We start from the raw sequence: 18,073 nt of genomic DNA, 5'->3' as shown, positions 1-18,073 counted from the left end.
GATTTAAAGATAAATAACTGAAACTATACAAAGTACTTCTTTAGACTAACATAGCCTGTACATTATGCTACAGCAGGTGTACATGTATGGAAAAAAAAGAGTGAAAACAGTGCAAGAATAAAACTTAAAATATAAAACTAGAGATATAAGAAATATAAAATCGTATAGAGATATACATAGGCAGTAATGGTAACAGTCTGGCAGCCTACTACTTAAATAAAATAGAACTTCAATGTGTTTTAATGAAAACTTAATACTGCAAACATGGTTTCTTAAGGAGTGAAAAAAACATATATTTATGATTGCCAGGAAACAAATACACAAGAGTAATGGTGAGCAATGTCAAGTAATATATATTTGGTATACTGACATTCATTCTCAGTCGTGCAATTACTACTATGTCGAACACATGCACTTGCACTTAATCATCAAAGAAACCCTGTGTGTCTCACATGTTCACTCTCAGAGATTTATTACCTCCTGTTGACCAGAGAACATGTTTCATATTGTATGTTTACACTGAACTGGGAAACCTCTAATGGCTGCACTTTAAACCCTACAGCTGCTTTGTGTGCGGATGATGGGTGATAACGAAGTGAATGTCCCGAGGCAAAAAGCTTAGTTCAAAAAAATTACAATTGACTCTAAATTCTACAGAAATGTGTGCACTGGTCAAACTGGAGGTTTGATGAGTAACTGTAGAAACAGTCAGCCCAAAAATAAAATGAAAGCATACACATTATAGACAGTATATAAACTTAGTCGAACCTCATTCCACTTTTCAGAAAAGAAGCTAAAATATCACAGACACGAACGCCACCATCTTGCACATTTGGAGAGTGGCAGCAGTCGGGGGACGACGCCGTGGCAGCGAGGTCCCACCGATACTGGCACTCAACCAAATGAGTCTCAGCTGGTGACTGAGATGTCTCCCACAAGCCCAACAGGAAGCTTGAATGCAAAACGAATGAAAATTATGTTATAATGACTGCAAAAGACATGCAAAAGCTATAAAATGGAAACACAGCGGAGGTGAGCGATGGAGATAGACGTACTTCCCTTTTGGATGTTCCCAGCTCATATAGTACAATAAACAGCCATCTTTATAAGAACGTTGCATATATCATACATGTACAGTGTCCTGCAGAAACAAAAACGTTGCTATATACCAACATCAACATGCTTACATGCTCACAGTGACAATGCTAGCACAATGGTACCGTCGCCTCATAGCAAGGAGGTTCCCAGTTTGAATCCTGATTTGGACTTTGGGTCTTTCTGGAGTTTGGATGTTCTCCCTGTGTACTTTGGGTCTTTCTGGAGTTTGGATGTTCTCCCTGTGTACTTTGGGTCTTTCTGGAGTTTGGATGTTCTCCCTGTGTACTTTGGCTTCCTCCCGCAGTCCAGAGACATACAGATTGTGGGTAAGGTGAACCTAAATTGATTGTAGATGTGAATGTGAGCCCTGTGTGCCCCACCTCTCGCCCAACTCATCTGGGATTTCCTCCAGCTCCACCCGAGACTCTCGAAAAGGATAAGCTGTAGCTTGTAGATAATGGAGGAATGGAAATAAAGTCTTTAAAAGCTCTATTTGAGGTTTGTTGCAGTGTTCCGGTTGGTTACTCAGGCCGGCTTTTGGTCACCGTTTGAAGGGTGATTGCTGGAGGTCTTCACCTCCTGAGGACGTCATCACTGCAGCTCTGACGTGAACCTTACTCCTGAGCTGACGTTAATTGTTCTGAGTATCTTACTTCAAGGAGATGATTAACCTTTTTTTCTGTGATTTGTTTTGTTAATGTTCCCCCCATGATGTCCTCTCATCTGATCATTTTGTTCCATCTGATTACCATCCAACAGATGAGACAAGAACTATGGGATTGACCAACATTAATCTATCTGAGACATGCCAGGGAATGAAGTTTCCTCTCTGTCCTCCATCATCTCATTCTTCTTCCATCTCTTTACTTTTCTGTCCTGGCTGACTCAACTCTGCAGAATGTTCTCATTTCCCTCGGGGAACACACACACACCTGATAGTCCAAGTAAGCATGGAAAACCATTTCACAATCATCCAGTTCTGCGCATCCATCTGTCCCCTCTCGTCATTGTCACCTCCCTGTCCTCTCTCTCGCTCTCTCTCTCTACTTTCACAACTTCTAGTTTTGGAGTCTGGGTCGTTACTCAGTAAATAAGAGATAATCATGATAAATCACGTTGGCACATAATGTTACAGCCTACATTCTCTCTCCCCCATCTGTTTTACCTAAGCAGTAACATATTGAAACAAAAAACATATTGGAAGCCAGTTTCCAAACTTAAACTGCTGAATAATAATACTTCTTTTGCACCATTAAGAATCGTTAATGACAGAAGAAACACTCAGTTGTGTCAAGTCGTGCGAGAGAGAGCAGAAGAAAAAGTTCTGCATGGCTCCACTCTGATGCCAGCATGTATGGGTTTACTCGACCAACACTGGGTGCATTTCTTAATCTTTCGAGGCTGCTGTCTTTGCTGTCTTTTCCAGGCTTATGGAGCTGGCTGAAGTTTGTGTTTACACCAGCTGTCAGTCTTGTTATTTGAGACACACTGCCCCCCTGTGGAGCAAAGCTGGAATTCTTCTTGTGTTCTTAGTTATTCACAGAAATAATCATATCACTATATTAGACTATTTATGAATGGAGATTTTACATGAACCAAAACTTCTCTTTTTCTCACATTCCACATTATCTCCATGGGTTCAGGTCTGACAGCCTCTGACTGGTTCACTCCAACAGGTGGATTTTCTCTGGTTGAAGTCATTCTGTATATTGTGTATGTATATAAAGGCCACTGGATTTACTTTTATTTCTTGAAATGTTTCACCACTCACTCAAGAGGCCCGTTCCATTCTAACTAACTAATGAGAGGTTGAATTGTTTTCACAGAATAGCAGGGTGGGTTAAGGTTAGTTATTTACACTCAGGTGTCCCACTACACCCATTGTTTGGGCCGGGGTTTCAACAACCTGCATCTTTAACATAACAACTCAGGGTGCGTGAAGACACACAGAGGTTAAATACCTGGCTCAAGGCATGAGGCTGTGCCAGAGACGATAGGTCTTAACTGAAGAAGCACCCTTGGTTTTCAGTTGGTCAGTAAAGAGAATTTGTGGACTGATAAATATATAAGCTCTGTTAGATGACTTTGCAACTCTTTCCTGTTGTATGAATTCAAATATTAGTGTTCTCCTTATCCCATCTGTGCAAGGCAGGGCTCCCATCAGCAGACACTTCCTGTTTATAAGAATAACTCACATCTAGTCTTATGTCACTGACTGGACAGATTTGGTAAATGCTGACTAGCAGATTGCAGAATGGATTCATCATTATAATTTAGCCTTGATGAAGCTCTGACCACAGTTCAAGAAAATACATGTATATCATTCCAAAGGGTTCACTCATGTTGGCATGAACTAGGTTTTTATGAAGCTTAGCATGGGTTCATTCACAATTCTCTCTCTCTCCCCACCTCTTCCAATCAGCTGGCTGTTGGTTGTTGAAACAATCCAATCAGATTTCGCTTTGATCTCAATCAGCCTTTAGTGTACATTATGGTGAACAAGGATGAGGTGGGTGACACGGTTGACAACCAAGAAACCCCTTCTCAAAGAACATATAATCAATATCCATGAACCAGACTTACATCAGTAAAAACTTTCACATCATGTCAAAGCTGATTTAAAGTTAGAGAGTTAAATCATTATTCTCTGAGAAGTCAGGGAAAACAAGTCAGTGTTTATATATTTATTTTCTTGTTGACAGTACATCTGTTCTGTAGAATAGAACACTTCAGTCCCTGAAAAACAAGTCAGTGTTTATGTATTTATTTTCTTATTCTGTAGAATAGAACACTTCAGTACCTGAACAGAAAGTTTCTTTCCCTCTTAACTCAAAATAAACAACTCAATTTCTCTAGTTACATAAAAACAATAGTTAGCATGGCTAAATGTGTTGCATACATTTACAATGTAAGCATAGATTCCCTCTCTGCTGAAAAATCAATATACTGTAGACAAAGACCAGCAGGATTACATTTTGTAATAACTTACATTCAGATGATTCAAGTGACACACAAACGGCACACACTCCTCGTCGCGTCTGTATTAGCACTATATCATTGTTAAATACTGTCAATTGTTGTCTGATGTATTTTTCTCCCAAATGTTCAGCTGTTATGAAGGAAATGTAACTGAATATTTAACATGTAACAATAATAACAAAAACTGTCCAATCAAAAATGAGTCAAAATGTGACAGACACAGTTGAAAATAGATATTCAATAATATGTGTGCCACTAACAATTCAAGTTTTTAATAAATATATTTTTCATTTGCGCTAATCTCACACAAGATAAAATTGCAACTTGAATCCCTTCATCATTAAGGATTTGAACAGATCACTGCCAGCGTGAGCACCAGCCATTCGTCCTTTCATCCAGCCAGACAAGCAGCCAGTGTCTCAGTGTCCCAGTGTCCGCCCACAGGACCGGCTGAGTGCCTGAGGGTACAAGGAATCGCTTCACCTGGACAGAGGTGTCTCTGTGTGGTTATGTGATGTTAATGGGTTAATAAAATATATATATATATTTTTATCTCATTCCAAACAAGTTTCAAAAATGTCTGATGGATGATCCTGAGGGTGGACACAGGAACTGGACCAAACATTCCCTCTCAGCAACAGAATTTGATAAAATATCTTGTTCTTAAATCCATACTTCAAATCACTCTTCCTACAGTTACATTCAGAAAAATACACGTCTCCCGATGCTTACAATAGTGCTTTACATTTCACCCATACAGGTTGACAAAATGAATGCATGATTGCATACACAAGCAGTATGGAAATGAAGGGAATCTATGATGGAAATCTGTTGCAAACCCACTTTTTATGTTGGGTGTAACTTTGGCTTTGAGTTACAGTTCAGGCTGCAGCAGAGTTTACTTCCTGATCTTTCAGATCCCTTCAGTATTTTGCTCTATTGGCATCTTTGAGTCCATGTCCTTCCATTTACATCCTCCTCAAACTTGGTCTATACACAGACTAGATTAGCATACAAAGACAGGTGATGCCCCAAAATGGGAAACGAAAAAGATAAGTTTTATCAACTGGATCTGTATTCAGTTTGTGTGCTACATGTTTGTATGGTTTCTAAACGAAGGGGAAAAGCTTCGCCAAAACTCACTGAGAGAAAAAAGATCCCGAAAGTAATAGCATAACATAAATGAGGGTACGAGTGTGCAGCTCCCTCAGCAAGTTTAGACATCATAAATTAATTTGCAAAAATTATCCTCATTCACTTCCTTAACAGCACATCATCTAACAAGAGGCAAATATTAAAATTAATCAATTAAAACGTATGCAGACTCATATTTCAATGAGAATAAGTATGTTAGCGCTTTTTAGGCACATATGAGCATTCAGTCACATTAAAGCCCCAATCGAGATTTTAGTTTTTCCCAAACTAAATATCACATACTCGTGGAGAGAAAAAATTGAGTTGCTGGTAGAAATTAATCTCTAACCACTGTATGTGATTTTATAACTTCAATAGACACAAAAAAATAAAGGCTTCAAAATACCATAGTGGCGCAAATATAAGATGAAAATGTTTTTAGGAGATTTTCTGATTCATCTTTGGTTGATGTTGAGACAAACCTCTCAGCTTGTATCATAGACTGAACTCTGGGATGAAGGATTTTATAAAGACCAGATTTCTTTTTTAATTCAAAAGACAAACACAAAAAAACATCATGTTTGTTGTTTGTCCTTTTTCTCTTTTTAGATAAGTTATAGAAAGACTCATTGGGCCTACATACCACACATGATTTGATGTGTAATTGTGTAGTCATGGAATTAACTCAATGAATAAACAATCTTATATTCGGTCAGTACAGTACATTTAAAATATATTTTGCTGCCTTTATTCCAAAAGTGGACTCATTAAGGTTGAAGAGGGAAAAGAGCTATTTTGTATTTTCACTAGATTGGGTCTTTAATATTATACTATATATATATATATATATATATATATAACACAATATATTGTATAAACTATATATGTAAGTACAAAGACCACAGGAAGGCAACATACTGCATCATCATTATCCTTACATTATGAGTATAACACAGTGCAACAGTTTCAGCCACTACTGGTTCATTCATCACCATTTCACTGTTTATGTGGATCAGAGAGTGTAAATAAAGATGGACGATACGTCTCCACTTCCTCCCACTGTCCGGAAATGAAGCGAAAATATCACAATCACAAACGCTGCCATTTAGCACATTTGGAGCCAGAGGCTGCGCAGTAGCGATCGGGGAATTGACGTTTTTATGGCATGAAATAACTAATTCAAACCAAAATTACTAGAATGAACACTTGATCAAACATCACTGTGAAGAATTATTTAAAATGACAAACGAGTTTTTGATAAAAAATATGTTTAACTTTGACTTTTTGGTTTACGTCCCACCCACTAACATGGAGGAGTCGGCCAGCAGCCAGCGACCAGGTGGCAATCGAGACACTTTGGCTTCACTTTTGGGGAGAAGTCATGTCGTCCATCTTTATGTAGAGTCTATGGTTTGAAACAATCAGTTGTAATGTGATCTGATTAGCAGATTTATCAATGATGACTACTTGTTTAGTTGAGTGTGTGAGTGGACTGTGGAGGATGTCTGATATTTGTTTATTTGTGTGTGTGTGTAGTCATGTCATGAACTTGTGAGTTTGTGTGTAGTAATATGTGTAATTACACTGAATATTGCCTATTTATGTCACAGTTTCATCATCACTGTGTCGGTCATTGCTTGTCGGCCTGCTGTGTCTCTGTATTATTGTCTGTGGTGTGACTGTCTCCAGGGCGTGTAGTGTCTGTGGTATGTGTATGGGCTTTGAGACCAGCGTGTGATTTGTTTGTATTTCGCCCGTTTCTTGTATTTTGTCCGTTTCTTGTTTGTGCGCCGAGTATCGTGTATTTGGGGTTTGCATTGTGTGTGGTATAAGTATCTCTGTGCTGGGGGGACCTCCCGGGTCCTTCATAGCCATACTTGCCCCCACCATGGCAGGATAGCTTCGATTCCTCCTCAGTCCTGCGTTCAGTCCCGGGAGCCCCCCACCCAGAGCGCTGTTCCCCAGGCCAGTGGAGCCAAAGGGAGCTATAAGAGCATTCCCAGATGAGGCTGCTGCTGTAAGGGTGCGGAAACTTTTCAGTTTGTCCACAAGGCGTAGGTTCAGCATCTCAGTTTGGCTCTCGTCATCTGTCTGGTCCCCTCGCTCCCTCTCCATCTCAGCCAGCACTTCCCTCAGAATGGTACGAGCTGGTTTAGAGGCGAGGAAGGTGTCATAGAACGGATGGTCATCAGTGGAAGGACTGAACAGGAAAACCGGGCAAGTGGTGGTGGGGGCGGCCGATTTGGAGCGAGGGGAGTTGGGTGGGGTGGAGGGCTGGAGGCGAAGGGTGTCTGGGCGTTTCCTCATCTGTCTGACATCAGCCTCCCCTGGTGCATCCGTGAACTTCTGCGTCTGCGCTCTTCCATCGGGTGTCGAAGCTCCGCTGGAAACCAATCCTCTGTCCCAGCTCTGGGGGTTATACACCGATGCAGAGATCCCATGCTCCAGTAGGAGGCGCACGAGGCCGAGAGAGGTGCTGGTGGTCTTGGTGGAGTCCCTCAGGTTGGTGGAGGACTCAGCCAAGGAGAGAGACAGGGAGAGGCGCCGTGGAGTACAGCAGGGGGTGTAGGAGGGTGTAGATGGGGCAGAGAAGGGTATAGGAGAAGAGGAGGAAGTAGGGGTGCTGCCACGAGTGCTGCTGTAACAAGATATAGCTGGGCTGAAGATGGAGGAGTGACCACAGAGAAGGGGGTGATGGAGGGATAAAGGAGGGAAGAGGAAATGTGAAAGAAAGGAGGAGAAAAGGACGGAGGGGACATAGGATGCAAAGAAAATGAGAAACAATGTGGGGGCAGGGACAGACACAGATGCACATCAATTATCAGGTGTTGGCTTTCAATCATCAAAACATGCAAGAACACAATTTACACATCACACTCACATCACCACTATAAAAGGTTTCTGTGTGAAGATTAGTACAGATCTCATTTAATTCTTCAGCGCAGCCAAATACCACTGGGAGTTATCTTTTACTGAGGACCACATTAGACAAGTTACAGCAACAGCGCCCTCCACAGCCCCATGTGGGGACTAATTCTAAGGCTTGGTTTTTCTCGACATGAAAACTTCGCCCCCCTAATCATATCAGTCTGTTAACCTGTGTAGTCTCACTCACAGGACTGAAACACAACTGAGCGGTGGATATTACCCATGATCCCTGGCTTCCTGAACTAGTGGTGCTGCTGCTGTAACAAATACCTGATATTTTAAGTTTCCTGGCCAAATATTGGAGATAAACTCTAGTTTTAATAACTTCAAGTTTGATTAACTGATTTACAGTTCTGCATTACTCTTGCACTAGTTACATTGTACAAAAATTGGGAATGAAAGAGTGCACTGGTCTCCCTATTACTCCCTGACCCTTAGTCAGTATAACATCGAACACATTTCAAAGCTGCTATATCAAAACCAGTGAATGTAGTTTATAAGGAGTCTGTCTTCTTTACATTTTCACATGAATTTACACAATTTTTCAAAATGTGTTGTTTTTATATTAACATTGATGTTTACATTTGATTTTGCACAGCACTTTGCAGCTTTGTTTTGAAAGGTGCTATACAATTAAGTTCTTCTTCTTCTTCTTATCATTAGTAGAAGTAGTAGTAGTATTTTTTGGGTTAAAACAAGTTGCATAGTGTTGCTTTACCACACAGTAAGTTTTGTAAGATCCACTCCCGGTTTACAGAGCTTTCAACTCCACCTCATAGTTTTCATCCAGTCAGTGCAGCTCAGGAGTCATCACATGACCTTCACCTTGTCCTTCAGACACCTGACAACAAGTTAGCCTTTGTCTTGTTTGATTGTTTTTGAATAACCCTCATCTCTCTCCTGCCTTTTGTCCGTCTCCAAGCCACTGACTTCCTCCCAAGTGATGCCCTGACAGGCTTTGGACTATGGTTCACACACTATTATCTCACAGTGTCAGGGATGTTGTGTTCCCCACTGCTGTTGTGGAGACCGGTGTCAAAAGTGGGAATTTGCTTGTGTTTGGCGCTGAATCTCTGAAATAGAGTTTACCTGGGGCAGAGATGCTGAGAGGGCTGTGGTATAAGGCCTATTTCTAATGATTCCATTTTAAAGTTACCTTTTGCTTTGTAGTTGCATTCCCTAACAACTAAGGGTGCTGCAGCCCCACTTCTGGCACCCAGGGACAACAATCTGTCCCGAATATGACCACGTGTGATTACCTGGGCACACCCCCACATTAAAGTCATGTGATGACACCTGATCCAGCTTCGTTTGCTGAATGAAGACCATTAAATATGCTTTAAAGTTCAAGGCCACCTTTTTACTTTGTTTGCAACAGATGCAGTTTGCAAAGGTCAAGAATGAACATCCACACTCAAACCCTGACAATTTGATCAGTGATAGTTAATATTAGATGTGTAGGTCCACACTTCTGCGACTGTCCTGCGTGTTAGAGCTTTGTTTTATACACACCCACTATCTCTACTAACGCACTCCCAAGCATTTCCTCACCCAGGTGCACACCAATGTGTGCACTCAAGGGTTCTGCTCTACTCCGGCCATCACAACCAAGTGATACAACTCCACTTCGTCTTCCTCATCACATGACCTGCCAGGGCCAATCAGACAGTAGGGACATTAAAGCATATGAGCCAGTTGCTGGGGCATCAAAAAACAAAGAGGGTTTGGGGGTGTGTGAAAAATAGCTTGCTGCCATCATGTGTTCAAAGTACTTCACTACACCTTCAAACATCAGCCATACACACCAGGAGCAAAACAGTATAACAGAGTACAATGGTTGTGAAATGTTTTTTTTACCTTGGGGACACTGAGGTCAGCTGATCAGAGGGGTGGAGAATCCTGCAGGTGGTGAAGGTGTAGGTGGAGCTAGTGTGGGACATACACTTCCCTGGGAAATTAACTGAAGTTGAGGAGAAGGTTGGAAGGAGAGCACAAGGAAAGGCTGTTAGTTTTCAGAAAAAAGGAAACCAAACAACACTGCACGAAACAAAGAGGAGGAAAAATAACCAGCCGCAACATCAGCCCCAAGAAAAAAGCCCCAGCGACTAAATTACTGACAGTGAAGCAGTGTTGAGGTGTGCACAGCTTGAACCTCTGAGTTTGTATCGCTCCAAAAACATCTATCTAAAACATCAGAGTCAGTAAAGATTCACCTCCATTATTTGGCAGAATAGAAATGTTGTGAGAAGAACTTTTTCAGAAAATCTGGCAGCCTGTCGTCAGCCTTCAGTCATCAGTCTAACTTGTTTACTCGGATTTTGGGTAGTTTGTCAATCCCTTGGAACTAAGTGTTAAATTATGTACAACTCCTTTTTGTGTAATAATGTGTTAATGGATTTGTTTCTTTCTTTCTTTGCTGTTGTTTTCTCTTGGGTATTTGCTGTTGTATGTGCATTTGGTTTGCATGTTTGTTTAAAACAGTACATGTGACATGTACTGTTTTTGAATGATGTTGATGTTGCTGATGTGTGGACTCCATATGTTTGTTTGTCTATTAGTTGTAGTTAACAAGATTACTGAAAAGCTACTGGATGGATTACCATGAAACTTGGTGGAAGGATGTGCTATGGGTCAGGGAAGATACATTTTGGTGTGAATTATTATTATTATAATTATAATGAATGGATCTTGATTAGGAAAAATCAGGCATGTTTAGGGGACTGGTATTTATGACCGGGTACAATTTGGTGCAGATTAAAAATAAAAATCGAGATGTAGTGAATTTAAATGTGGATTCATAAGGGGACTGTTGGGCCTTTGCGGAGGTGTATGCTCTACATTTAAATTTAGATATACAAGTAATAATTCTCTCTGGAGAAGAGAATCAACCACAATTTCTGTGAATTGTAGTGAGTCAATTGTTTCTTTTGTGTTTGTCTTGGTTTGGATGAGGACAGCCCAGAGTGAGCATGAAGGTGACCCCACACCAAGGCCACTGAGTCAAGTCTAGTATTAACCAGCTGTGGACGTCATGTGCTCATGTGACTTGGACAGCTGCACTTTTAACACCTGATACAGCCACATGCACATACACCAGCAAACACTGGAGCTCAGCCATGATATTTCTGCATCCATGCACTTGTCAGTGGTCCACTGGTGTTTTAGTGTGAGTTGTGACTCCGAAGAAAATAATAAATCATCCTAGTAATAATGTCCTATCTTCTAATTGTGATTTCAACAAATTATGCAAGAACCTTAAAAAACAATGTCTGCGGCAGGTCACCACTGAGAGAAGTGGTGTTTTAAGAGAATCTTCAGGAATTGGCAAGATATGGTTGAAAGACTGAAAAATGAATGTGATTGGTTGAAATAAAGCAACGTGTGGAAGAGAAAGAAAGTATGGAGGAAGCTGAGGAGGACGTGAGTTGAAGTTAAATAAAGAAAAAAATAACAAGTACTCAGTTTTGATGGGGTTCGATGTCTGCACACACACACAGTCTGCCGGTGGGACGGGTGGGTGTTGGTGGGTGTACACATGAGCGAAATCGTGCAGGAAGGGACGTCACATTGGGAAAGTGAAATGTCCAATGAATGTCTTCCCTCACCCTCCCACCCCTCCTATTTAACCCCCCCTCCCCTTTATCCCCATGCTCCAGGGTAATGGGGTTGGGGGGTTGGATGCAGTGCTGTGTGACCCCAGCTAAAAGGCTCCCTCACCAGGCATGCGATCCACTGTGGGAGGCTGTAAGGCCTGGAGCTCCTTGAGGACCACGTGCCCATTCATCATCTCAGAAGAAGAGGGGAGAGGAGAGGAGGAAGGGGAGAGGCTGGATAAAGAAAGGGGCATGGCTCCAAAGTGTCTGTCTTTTCCTTGAAACGCTTCTTTCGCCCCACGCATTTCACCGTGCAATGTTTCTAATTGGCTATTGTCAGCGATGTCGCTAGTTTTGTTGCAGCAGTTGGAGGGAGTAGAGGTAAAGCACGGCAGATCCAAAGGAGCGGCCCTTTCTTCTGACAAGTCAAGAAAGGAGTCACACAGGACCTCGTCCTCCTCCGGTTGGTCCAGCTCCCACCTGTCTTCCTGTCCCTGCTCGTGTGCTAAAGTGCGGAAGCCCTTCGTGACCACACCAGGCCGATCGTCCAGCAGAGCGCCCATGTGGGGTTGAGCCAGCTGCTGCCATGCATGGAGTGTGGCGGAGCCTGGAACAATAGAGAGAGAGGAAGTGGATTTTATCCAAATTTATGTTAAGCTGCTCTCAACCACAAGTACAGCAAATCAAATTGACATGGTTCTAAGTCATTTATACTAGTTTGTCAATAAATACCAAAAACATTACACAAAGTACGTATTCACAGATTGTGATTTTAATTGCAAATGACCATTTGACTAAATTCACCTTTGAAATCTTTTAGTCTGACATTTAGTGTTCCTCTGCTCAAAGGGTAACTGTGTTTAATCCACAGTGAGAGCAGTGTGTTCATTACACCAATATAAATTATTACAACTCAATTTATGATTAAATAAGTAGCTGTGGCACACATTGCTATTCTTCTTTAAATTGTTAATGCTGAACGGAATGACTTACACACAGTGCGTGATATCAGGGGAAGGGAGACGACTATCATACACTGCTTCAGTGAACTGGATAATGTCTCAGTTCACTGCATTAAACCGCTTATCTTATAACAGTGTCATATGCTGAACATAGAGGATCACTACACTGTAAGTAGTCATATTGACTGTAAATGTCACTGCTATGTTTAAATGTGTTACAATAGATGAACATGAAGTTCAGCTGGTAACTGTATGAAAACAGAAACATACACAGGGAAGCTGATAGTAGAGACATGCTCACACACATGCACACAGTGTGGCGATGATGTCATTCTACAGTAGATATGCTGAAGTGTATGATGCATTGAGTAAACTGGTTTCAGTGGTTGTTTTCTCATGTCATGCGCATAGATTCTTTCAGAGATGTGAGTACAGCAACACAAAAGAAAGGAGAAAAGGAAAGATGAGAAAATTAGTATGATTTTATTCAAGAAACTGTCAACAGAAAGAAAACAGACAAGTTGAGCAGAAAATGAAATGAAAGTGCAAAGAAAAAGACAAACAGAACAAAGAACTGGAAAAGATGAATAAAAGAAGAGTGAAAGGACAGTACATACAGCAAAGTCATGTATGAAGAAGTCTGTGGATTGTTTTTATACTGTACTCTGACAGCACTTAAGTTTGTTTTATACTTCTCTGACAGCAGCCAGAATGATTAGTTGTATAATAACTAAAATCAATTCTGTTTTTATATTTCAAACTTACATTTATTATTTGTCTTGAGGCACATTAAACAGTTTGAACACTAGGTGGTGCAACAACACAGGACAAAAACCTCTTTCTCCCCTTCTCAAGTGGACATGATTTTTGTGATGAATGCTTTAGAGGCCAAATATTGCATTTTTGCAGTTAAAGGAAATATATTCAGATTCACCTGACAGCTAGTATAATAAGAAGTCAACTGTACGAACCCAACAACCAATAAAGTATGAAAATAAATAACTGTGGATAATAAAGGTCCTCTATAAAAATAAGGCACACACCAAAAAACTAAAAATACATTAAGTGCCATTTGAAATATCACATACTACAAAGTTAGTGTAAAGTGCTGACCTTAACACCAGGAAGCCCTGTTAACTTAATGTACATTCATTTTATGCAATGTGCAACCCTCTATGGTATGTTTTTTTTTATATACTTGTTTAATTGTTAAAATGTGTGATTAAACTTAACTTAGCCAGTTAAATCTGCTTTTATTAAAGATATACAACACATAATTGTAAAATGTAACTTTTTAACAAACTATATGTGTCAGACCAGCAGCACACAGCTGGCTGTCTCTCAGTCTATATTTCAAACCAGCAGCGTGGTTGTGTATGTCTGAAGTAAAATGAGTGCTGCAGATTCAGACTGCCTTCCTGATGCTCTAACGCATCCAACAGGCCAGTGACTAACGCCAGCGGGGCTCTGAGGTGAGACTGTGAGCTCGACATGCTGCTCAGCTCCATTAAACTGCAGCTCTTATGCAGTGTCGCAGGATCGTGAGTGGCACTGAGAACGATTTTGGACTGATGTCCTTTATGAGAAATCACATATTGATTCTGTTGCTGCTTCTGAATGGCCTGACTTAGGTTGTGTGTTTGTGGTTGACAGATCTGAGTAGAACTTTGAGGAGGATGCAGAAGAACACAATTTGAATTCTGTGCCACACTCTGGGTTCGATTCTGTTTGTCGGCTTTCTGACAATTGTTATTTGGATTCTCTTTCTGATTACATGGACTACTGGTTCTGTGACTCTGAGAGGAATCATCACCTTCTAGCGGCTTTACGATCTGCAACTTCTCCGGCAGGTAGGATCTTGCAGTATAGGAGTATCCCGACCAGACACTTCCAAAGGAGGGATGTGAGCACATCGACAGCAGGCTTTCAGTTGGGGTCCCTGGACCTCCGCTACCCTCCCCACCTTTTTCCTCCTCTTTGGCCAGGTAGGCCAACTTTCTCTCCCTGTCCTCTTCCAAGAAGCGTTTTTCTGAGAAGTAGTTGTCGCGGCGGAGGGACAGACGCCGCAGGGCCGCCTCAAGGTCCCTGCTGCCTGGGGTCCCTGGGGTGCCAGGGGGGCGCTTGTTCGAGTCCTCCAACCTGAAGCAGGAGACAAATTTGAATTAAGTTTCATTGAAAAGTCTGAAAAGTATTAAGTGCATCTGTTGTATTTTGTAAAACCCAGTAGATTTGTGTTGACAGATGATAAAAGGCTGGAGATAACGGCTGAAATCTGAAACTTTCTGTACTTTTTTTCAAGTAACTCTATCCTAACATAAACCATAGAAACACATCAACAAACACCAAGGTTACCTACAAACAGAAACAAATCCAGGTTCTGATGAAGTGAGTGGCTTCCCATTAGTTACTTGAGACAAACAGGAAATAAATTGTATAAACTAATCAAACAAATCAAAAAAAATCTAAAATGTGTGTTGCAGAGTCAAACCGTCCATACCCGTCATCTGGACTCTCCAGGATACTGCTTGTCCTGTTGTCCAGGATGATGCCACTTCCTGTCTCGCTACCATAAATGGAGTTGGAGCACGGCGTGCCCACCCTGCTGGAGCGGCCCGAGGTCAAGCACGACGTCCGATTGGACCCTGGGATGTTGAGTGGGGAGGGGGCTAGCGATGAACGCTGCTGACGCATTATGTTGAGGTTTTTCACCGTCTGGAACACACGCTTTGGTTGCAGTCTGGAAAGACATGATGACATTAAATAACAAAATGGATGAATATTAAGATGTTAGGCAAAGTCGTGAAGAATGACTTTGCCTAACATCTTAATATTGTTTGTTTAAGGTGAGGCAGGTTTTAAAAAACTGGGTTTACCTTTGCTCTTCTACGTCCGGATCATCCATCTGAAGTTCCTTCCTCATGGTGCCCTCGATTTCTGCTGCCAGAGAGTCCTGGAGGAGTAGAAAAGTAAAGTCAGTCTACAACGACCAAGGATCACACAGTATAACTTACTGTGGAACTCTAGTGAGAGTACTGGCTCATAGGTTGACAGTGTTTACTTTCTAATGACGCCACCAAAAACCAAATAGGGTTGCAAAAATTTGAATGAATGAAGCTTCCCTGATGCTATCTTCATCCCCGCCTCTCTGTTGCCACCATCTGCTCCATAACTCACCATCGCGAACAAGCCCAGAGAGTGGAACCGCCTCTGTGTGTTGAGCGGTAGAGTTTTATTCCTCAGGTTCTTCAGTTCCTCCTGAGCTTCGTGGAGCATCTCCATACACTCTGCATACTTATCTTGTAACTCCTGCAGCTGAAGGAGGGAAAAGCAGGAGATGTTGACGTCTTGGTGTAACAAAAAGCTCAAGCATAGTTCAGCTTTGTCTTGAAAAACTTTTTGTTCAAATCAGCTGCTTTCAGACGAGCACTGAACTCCAGATGATCTCCTGAACTAAGGGCTTGTATGTGATAACGCAAAGATTCGAGTCAGTTGCTGCAGAGTTTCTCTTATTAGCCTCAAAGGAAAAACCTTGGATAATGTCAGAGCGCAGGAGAGAATACAGCAGGAGGTTATCAGGGGGGATTCACCGCAAGCGTGTGGGCACATCGGTGACATTTAAAAGAACGTGTCAGATGCAAAACTGAGAAAAAATGAAAAAAGGGTTTTACACACAATAGAGGCAGACAAGATGTCAACTAAGAAATACAATAACACTGGAGGGCGTTTGTTGATATGGGGTGATGCTGGTGTCGATGTACTGCCTCCTGCATGCTGCTCCAGAGATTTCTGAGTTGTTTGAACACCTGCTGTGTTCTACATATGAGAAAAGCAAACCCAGAGAAAGCCCGGACCCCATTTCAGGGACATTCTCCCGAGTTCATATCGGAGGACGTCTATACTGAACCACAGTAACGTAGTGTTATCAAGTGTTGGCGGAGGATGCTAAATGAGTGAAGTCCCAGTCAGCAGGTTGTAGTTTGCCTTACCTCAGCAGTGAGTTGTCGCTGGGCGTCTTTGGCTGCTCCCAAGTGCTGAGTCAGCTCCTCGTTCTCCACGGCATACTGTACATACAGCAACAAAATAACTGCTATGAAAAATACTGAAGCTTAAAGATACAGTCTCAGCTGTGTTGCACATACAGAACATGCATAAATGAGACACATGGAATTACTGATGCTACATATTCTCCTCTTCCTAGCAGTAGATATGTAACTTCAGTACATTTATCTATCTAATAATTCCAGAAACATCTGTCTGTATGTGCCCTACATATGTCGTGGCTTCACTCTTGTGAAGTCTCTTTGCATGTGTGTTGTTAGAGGCCCATGGAAGTAAAGCGTGGCTCATATGCAAAAACTATCAATATCAATAAACCTGATTCTCCAGGTGGGCGTTCTGTGTACTGAGCAGAGTGTCACCAAATTAAAATAAACAGGTGAACAGCTCTCTGCAGCAGCAGTGGCACTGCTTCAGGCTTCTGTGGTGGGAGTCCAGCAGCAGGTCTTTATTTTGCCACAGCTCGAGGTCATTTTTACAGTTTCAGAAAAAAAAGCTGCAACCAGCATCACCACTGCAGCCACTGCACTAGTATCAACAATGTGAGAGATTCCAGGGGTTTTCATACCAGCTTGGCTTTCTTCTGGAGGTCTACTATCTGGGAGAGGAGGTGTGTGATCTCCTCCTGCTGTCTGGAGGCATCTTCAGACTTCCTGGCCAGATCTTCGGCCAGAGAGGAAATCTGCAGGTTGGCATCACCTGGGAGCGAGAACAGATGACTCAGCGAAACTGAGATCCTGCCACTACAGCTGCCTCTTTACTGCCTCACTGCCTCAGAGAGCGGGGGAGGGATTCACACCACTGAAGAGTCCCCAGTGAGCTGCTGTGAGTCAAATACTCACGTAGTTCTTTGACACAGTCATTGACAAGTTGTTGCTCCTTCTCCTCGTAGGAGATGGTTTCTGTCTCCAAATGATTGGCCTGCAGAGAAGAATAAACAGAAAGTACTGATCAATACCACAAATGCTGAATGTTAGACTTTCTAATTGAAACAAACACACTTCAGGAACATTGTGATTACATTTATTTCCTATAAATAAAAAGTTTGTCTTCCTAATTTAAAATGTGACGGATCAGATTATGATGATCATTATTTTTGGTTTGACATTCACTTCTTCAGATAATTTTTATGTCTAATTATATATATATATATATATATATATATCAAAAATCATTGAATGTGTTTCTACCTCAGATCGCAACGATTTGTTTTCCTCCTCCAGATCTTTGAGTTTCTTCTGCAGGGAGTCCAGGGGAAAAAATGTTGGAGTAGGAACAGTGGTTTCAGTGGGATGCACACTGGAAACACACACACACACACAC

General features: G+C 41.7%; 1 protein-coding gene across 7 annotated transcripts in view; it reads right to left on the bottom strand.

Annotated features, from left to right (window-relative positions):
* Positions 1–3,767: 3,767 nt before the first annotated feature.
* trak1a (trafficking protein, kinesin binding 1a) overlaps positions 3,768–18,073 on the bottom strand; it is a 45,649-nt gene continuing 31,343 nt past the window's right edge. For 5 of the 7 annotated variants that reach the window (XM_020091356.2, XM_020091354.2, XM_069538012.1 and 2 more), the window contains 11 exons: positions 17,941–18,049; positions 17,593–17,671; positions 17,319–17,449; positions 16,681–16,755; positions 15,869–16,006; positions 15,568–15,644; positions 15,192–15,431; positions 14,508–14,833; positions 11,857–12,339; positions 9,997–10,099; positions 3,768–7,870 (listed from right to left, as the gene is read on the bottom strand). In XM_020091356.2, the coding sequence (XP_019946915.2) occupies positions 6,811–7,870; positions 9,997–10,099; positions 11,857–12,339; positions 14,508–14,833; positions 15,192–15,431; positions 15,568–15,644; positions 15,869–16,006; positions 16,681–16,755; positions 17,319–17,449; positions 17,593–17,671; positions 17,941–18,049 (2,821 nt within the window). In that variant the 3' untranslated portion in view covers positions 3,768–6,810. Of the gene's footprint in view, positions 7,871–9,651; positions 9,788–9,996; positions 10,100–11,856; positions 12,340–14,507; positions 14,834–15,191; positions 15,432–15,567; positions 15,645–15,868; positions 16,007–16,680; positions 16,756–17,318; positions 17,450–17,592; positions 17,672–17,940; positions 18,050–18,073 lie in introns of all 7 variants that reach the window. The other 2 variants (XR_011245977.1, XM_069538014.1) reach the window with 2 other exon arrangements.

The sequence above is a fragment of the Paralichthys olivaceus genome, chromosome 13 (genome assembly GCF_024713975.1).
Source record: "Paralichthys olivaceus isolate ysfri-2021 chromosome 13, ASM2471397v2, whole genome shotgun sequence".
In the NCBI taxonomy this organism is placed as follows: Eukaryota; Metazoa; Chordata; class Actinopteri; order Pleuronectiformes; family Paralichthyidae; genus Paralichthys; species Paralichthys olivaceus.
The sequence above is the reverse complement of the archived record's forward strand: the minus strand, read 5'-3'. Positions and strand labels throughout refer to the sequence as shown.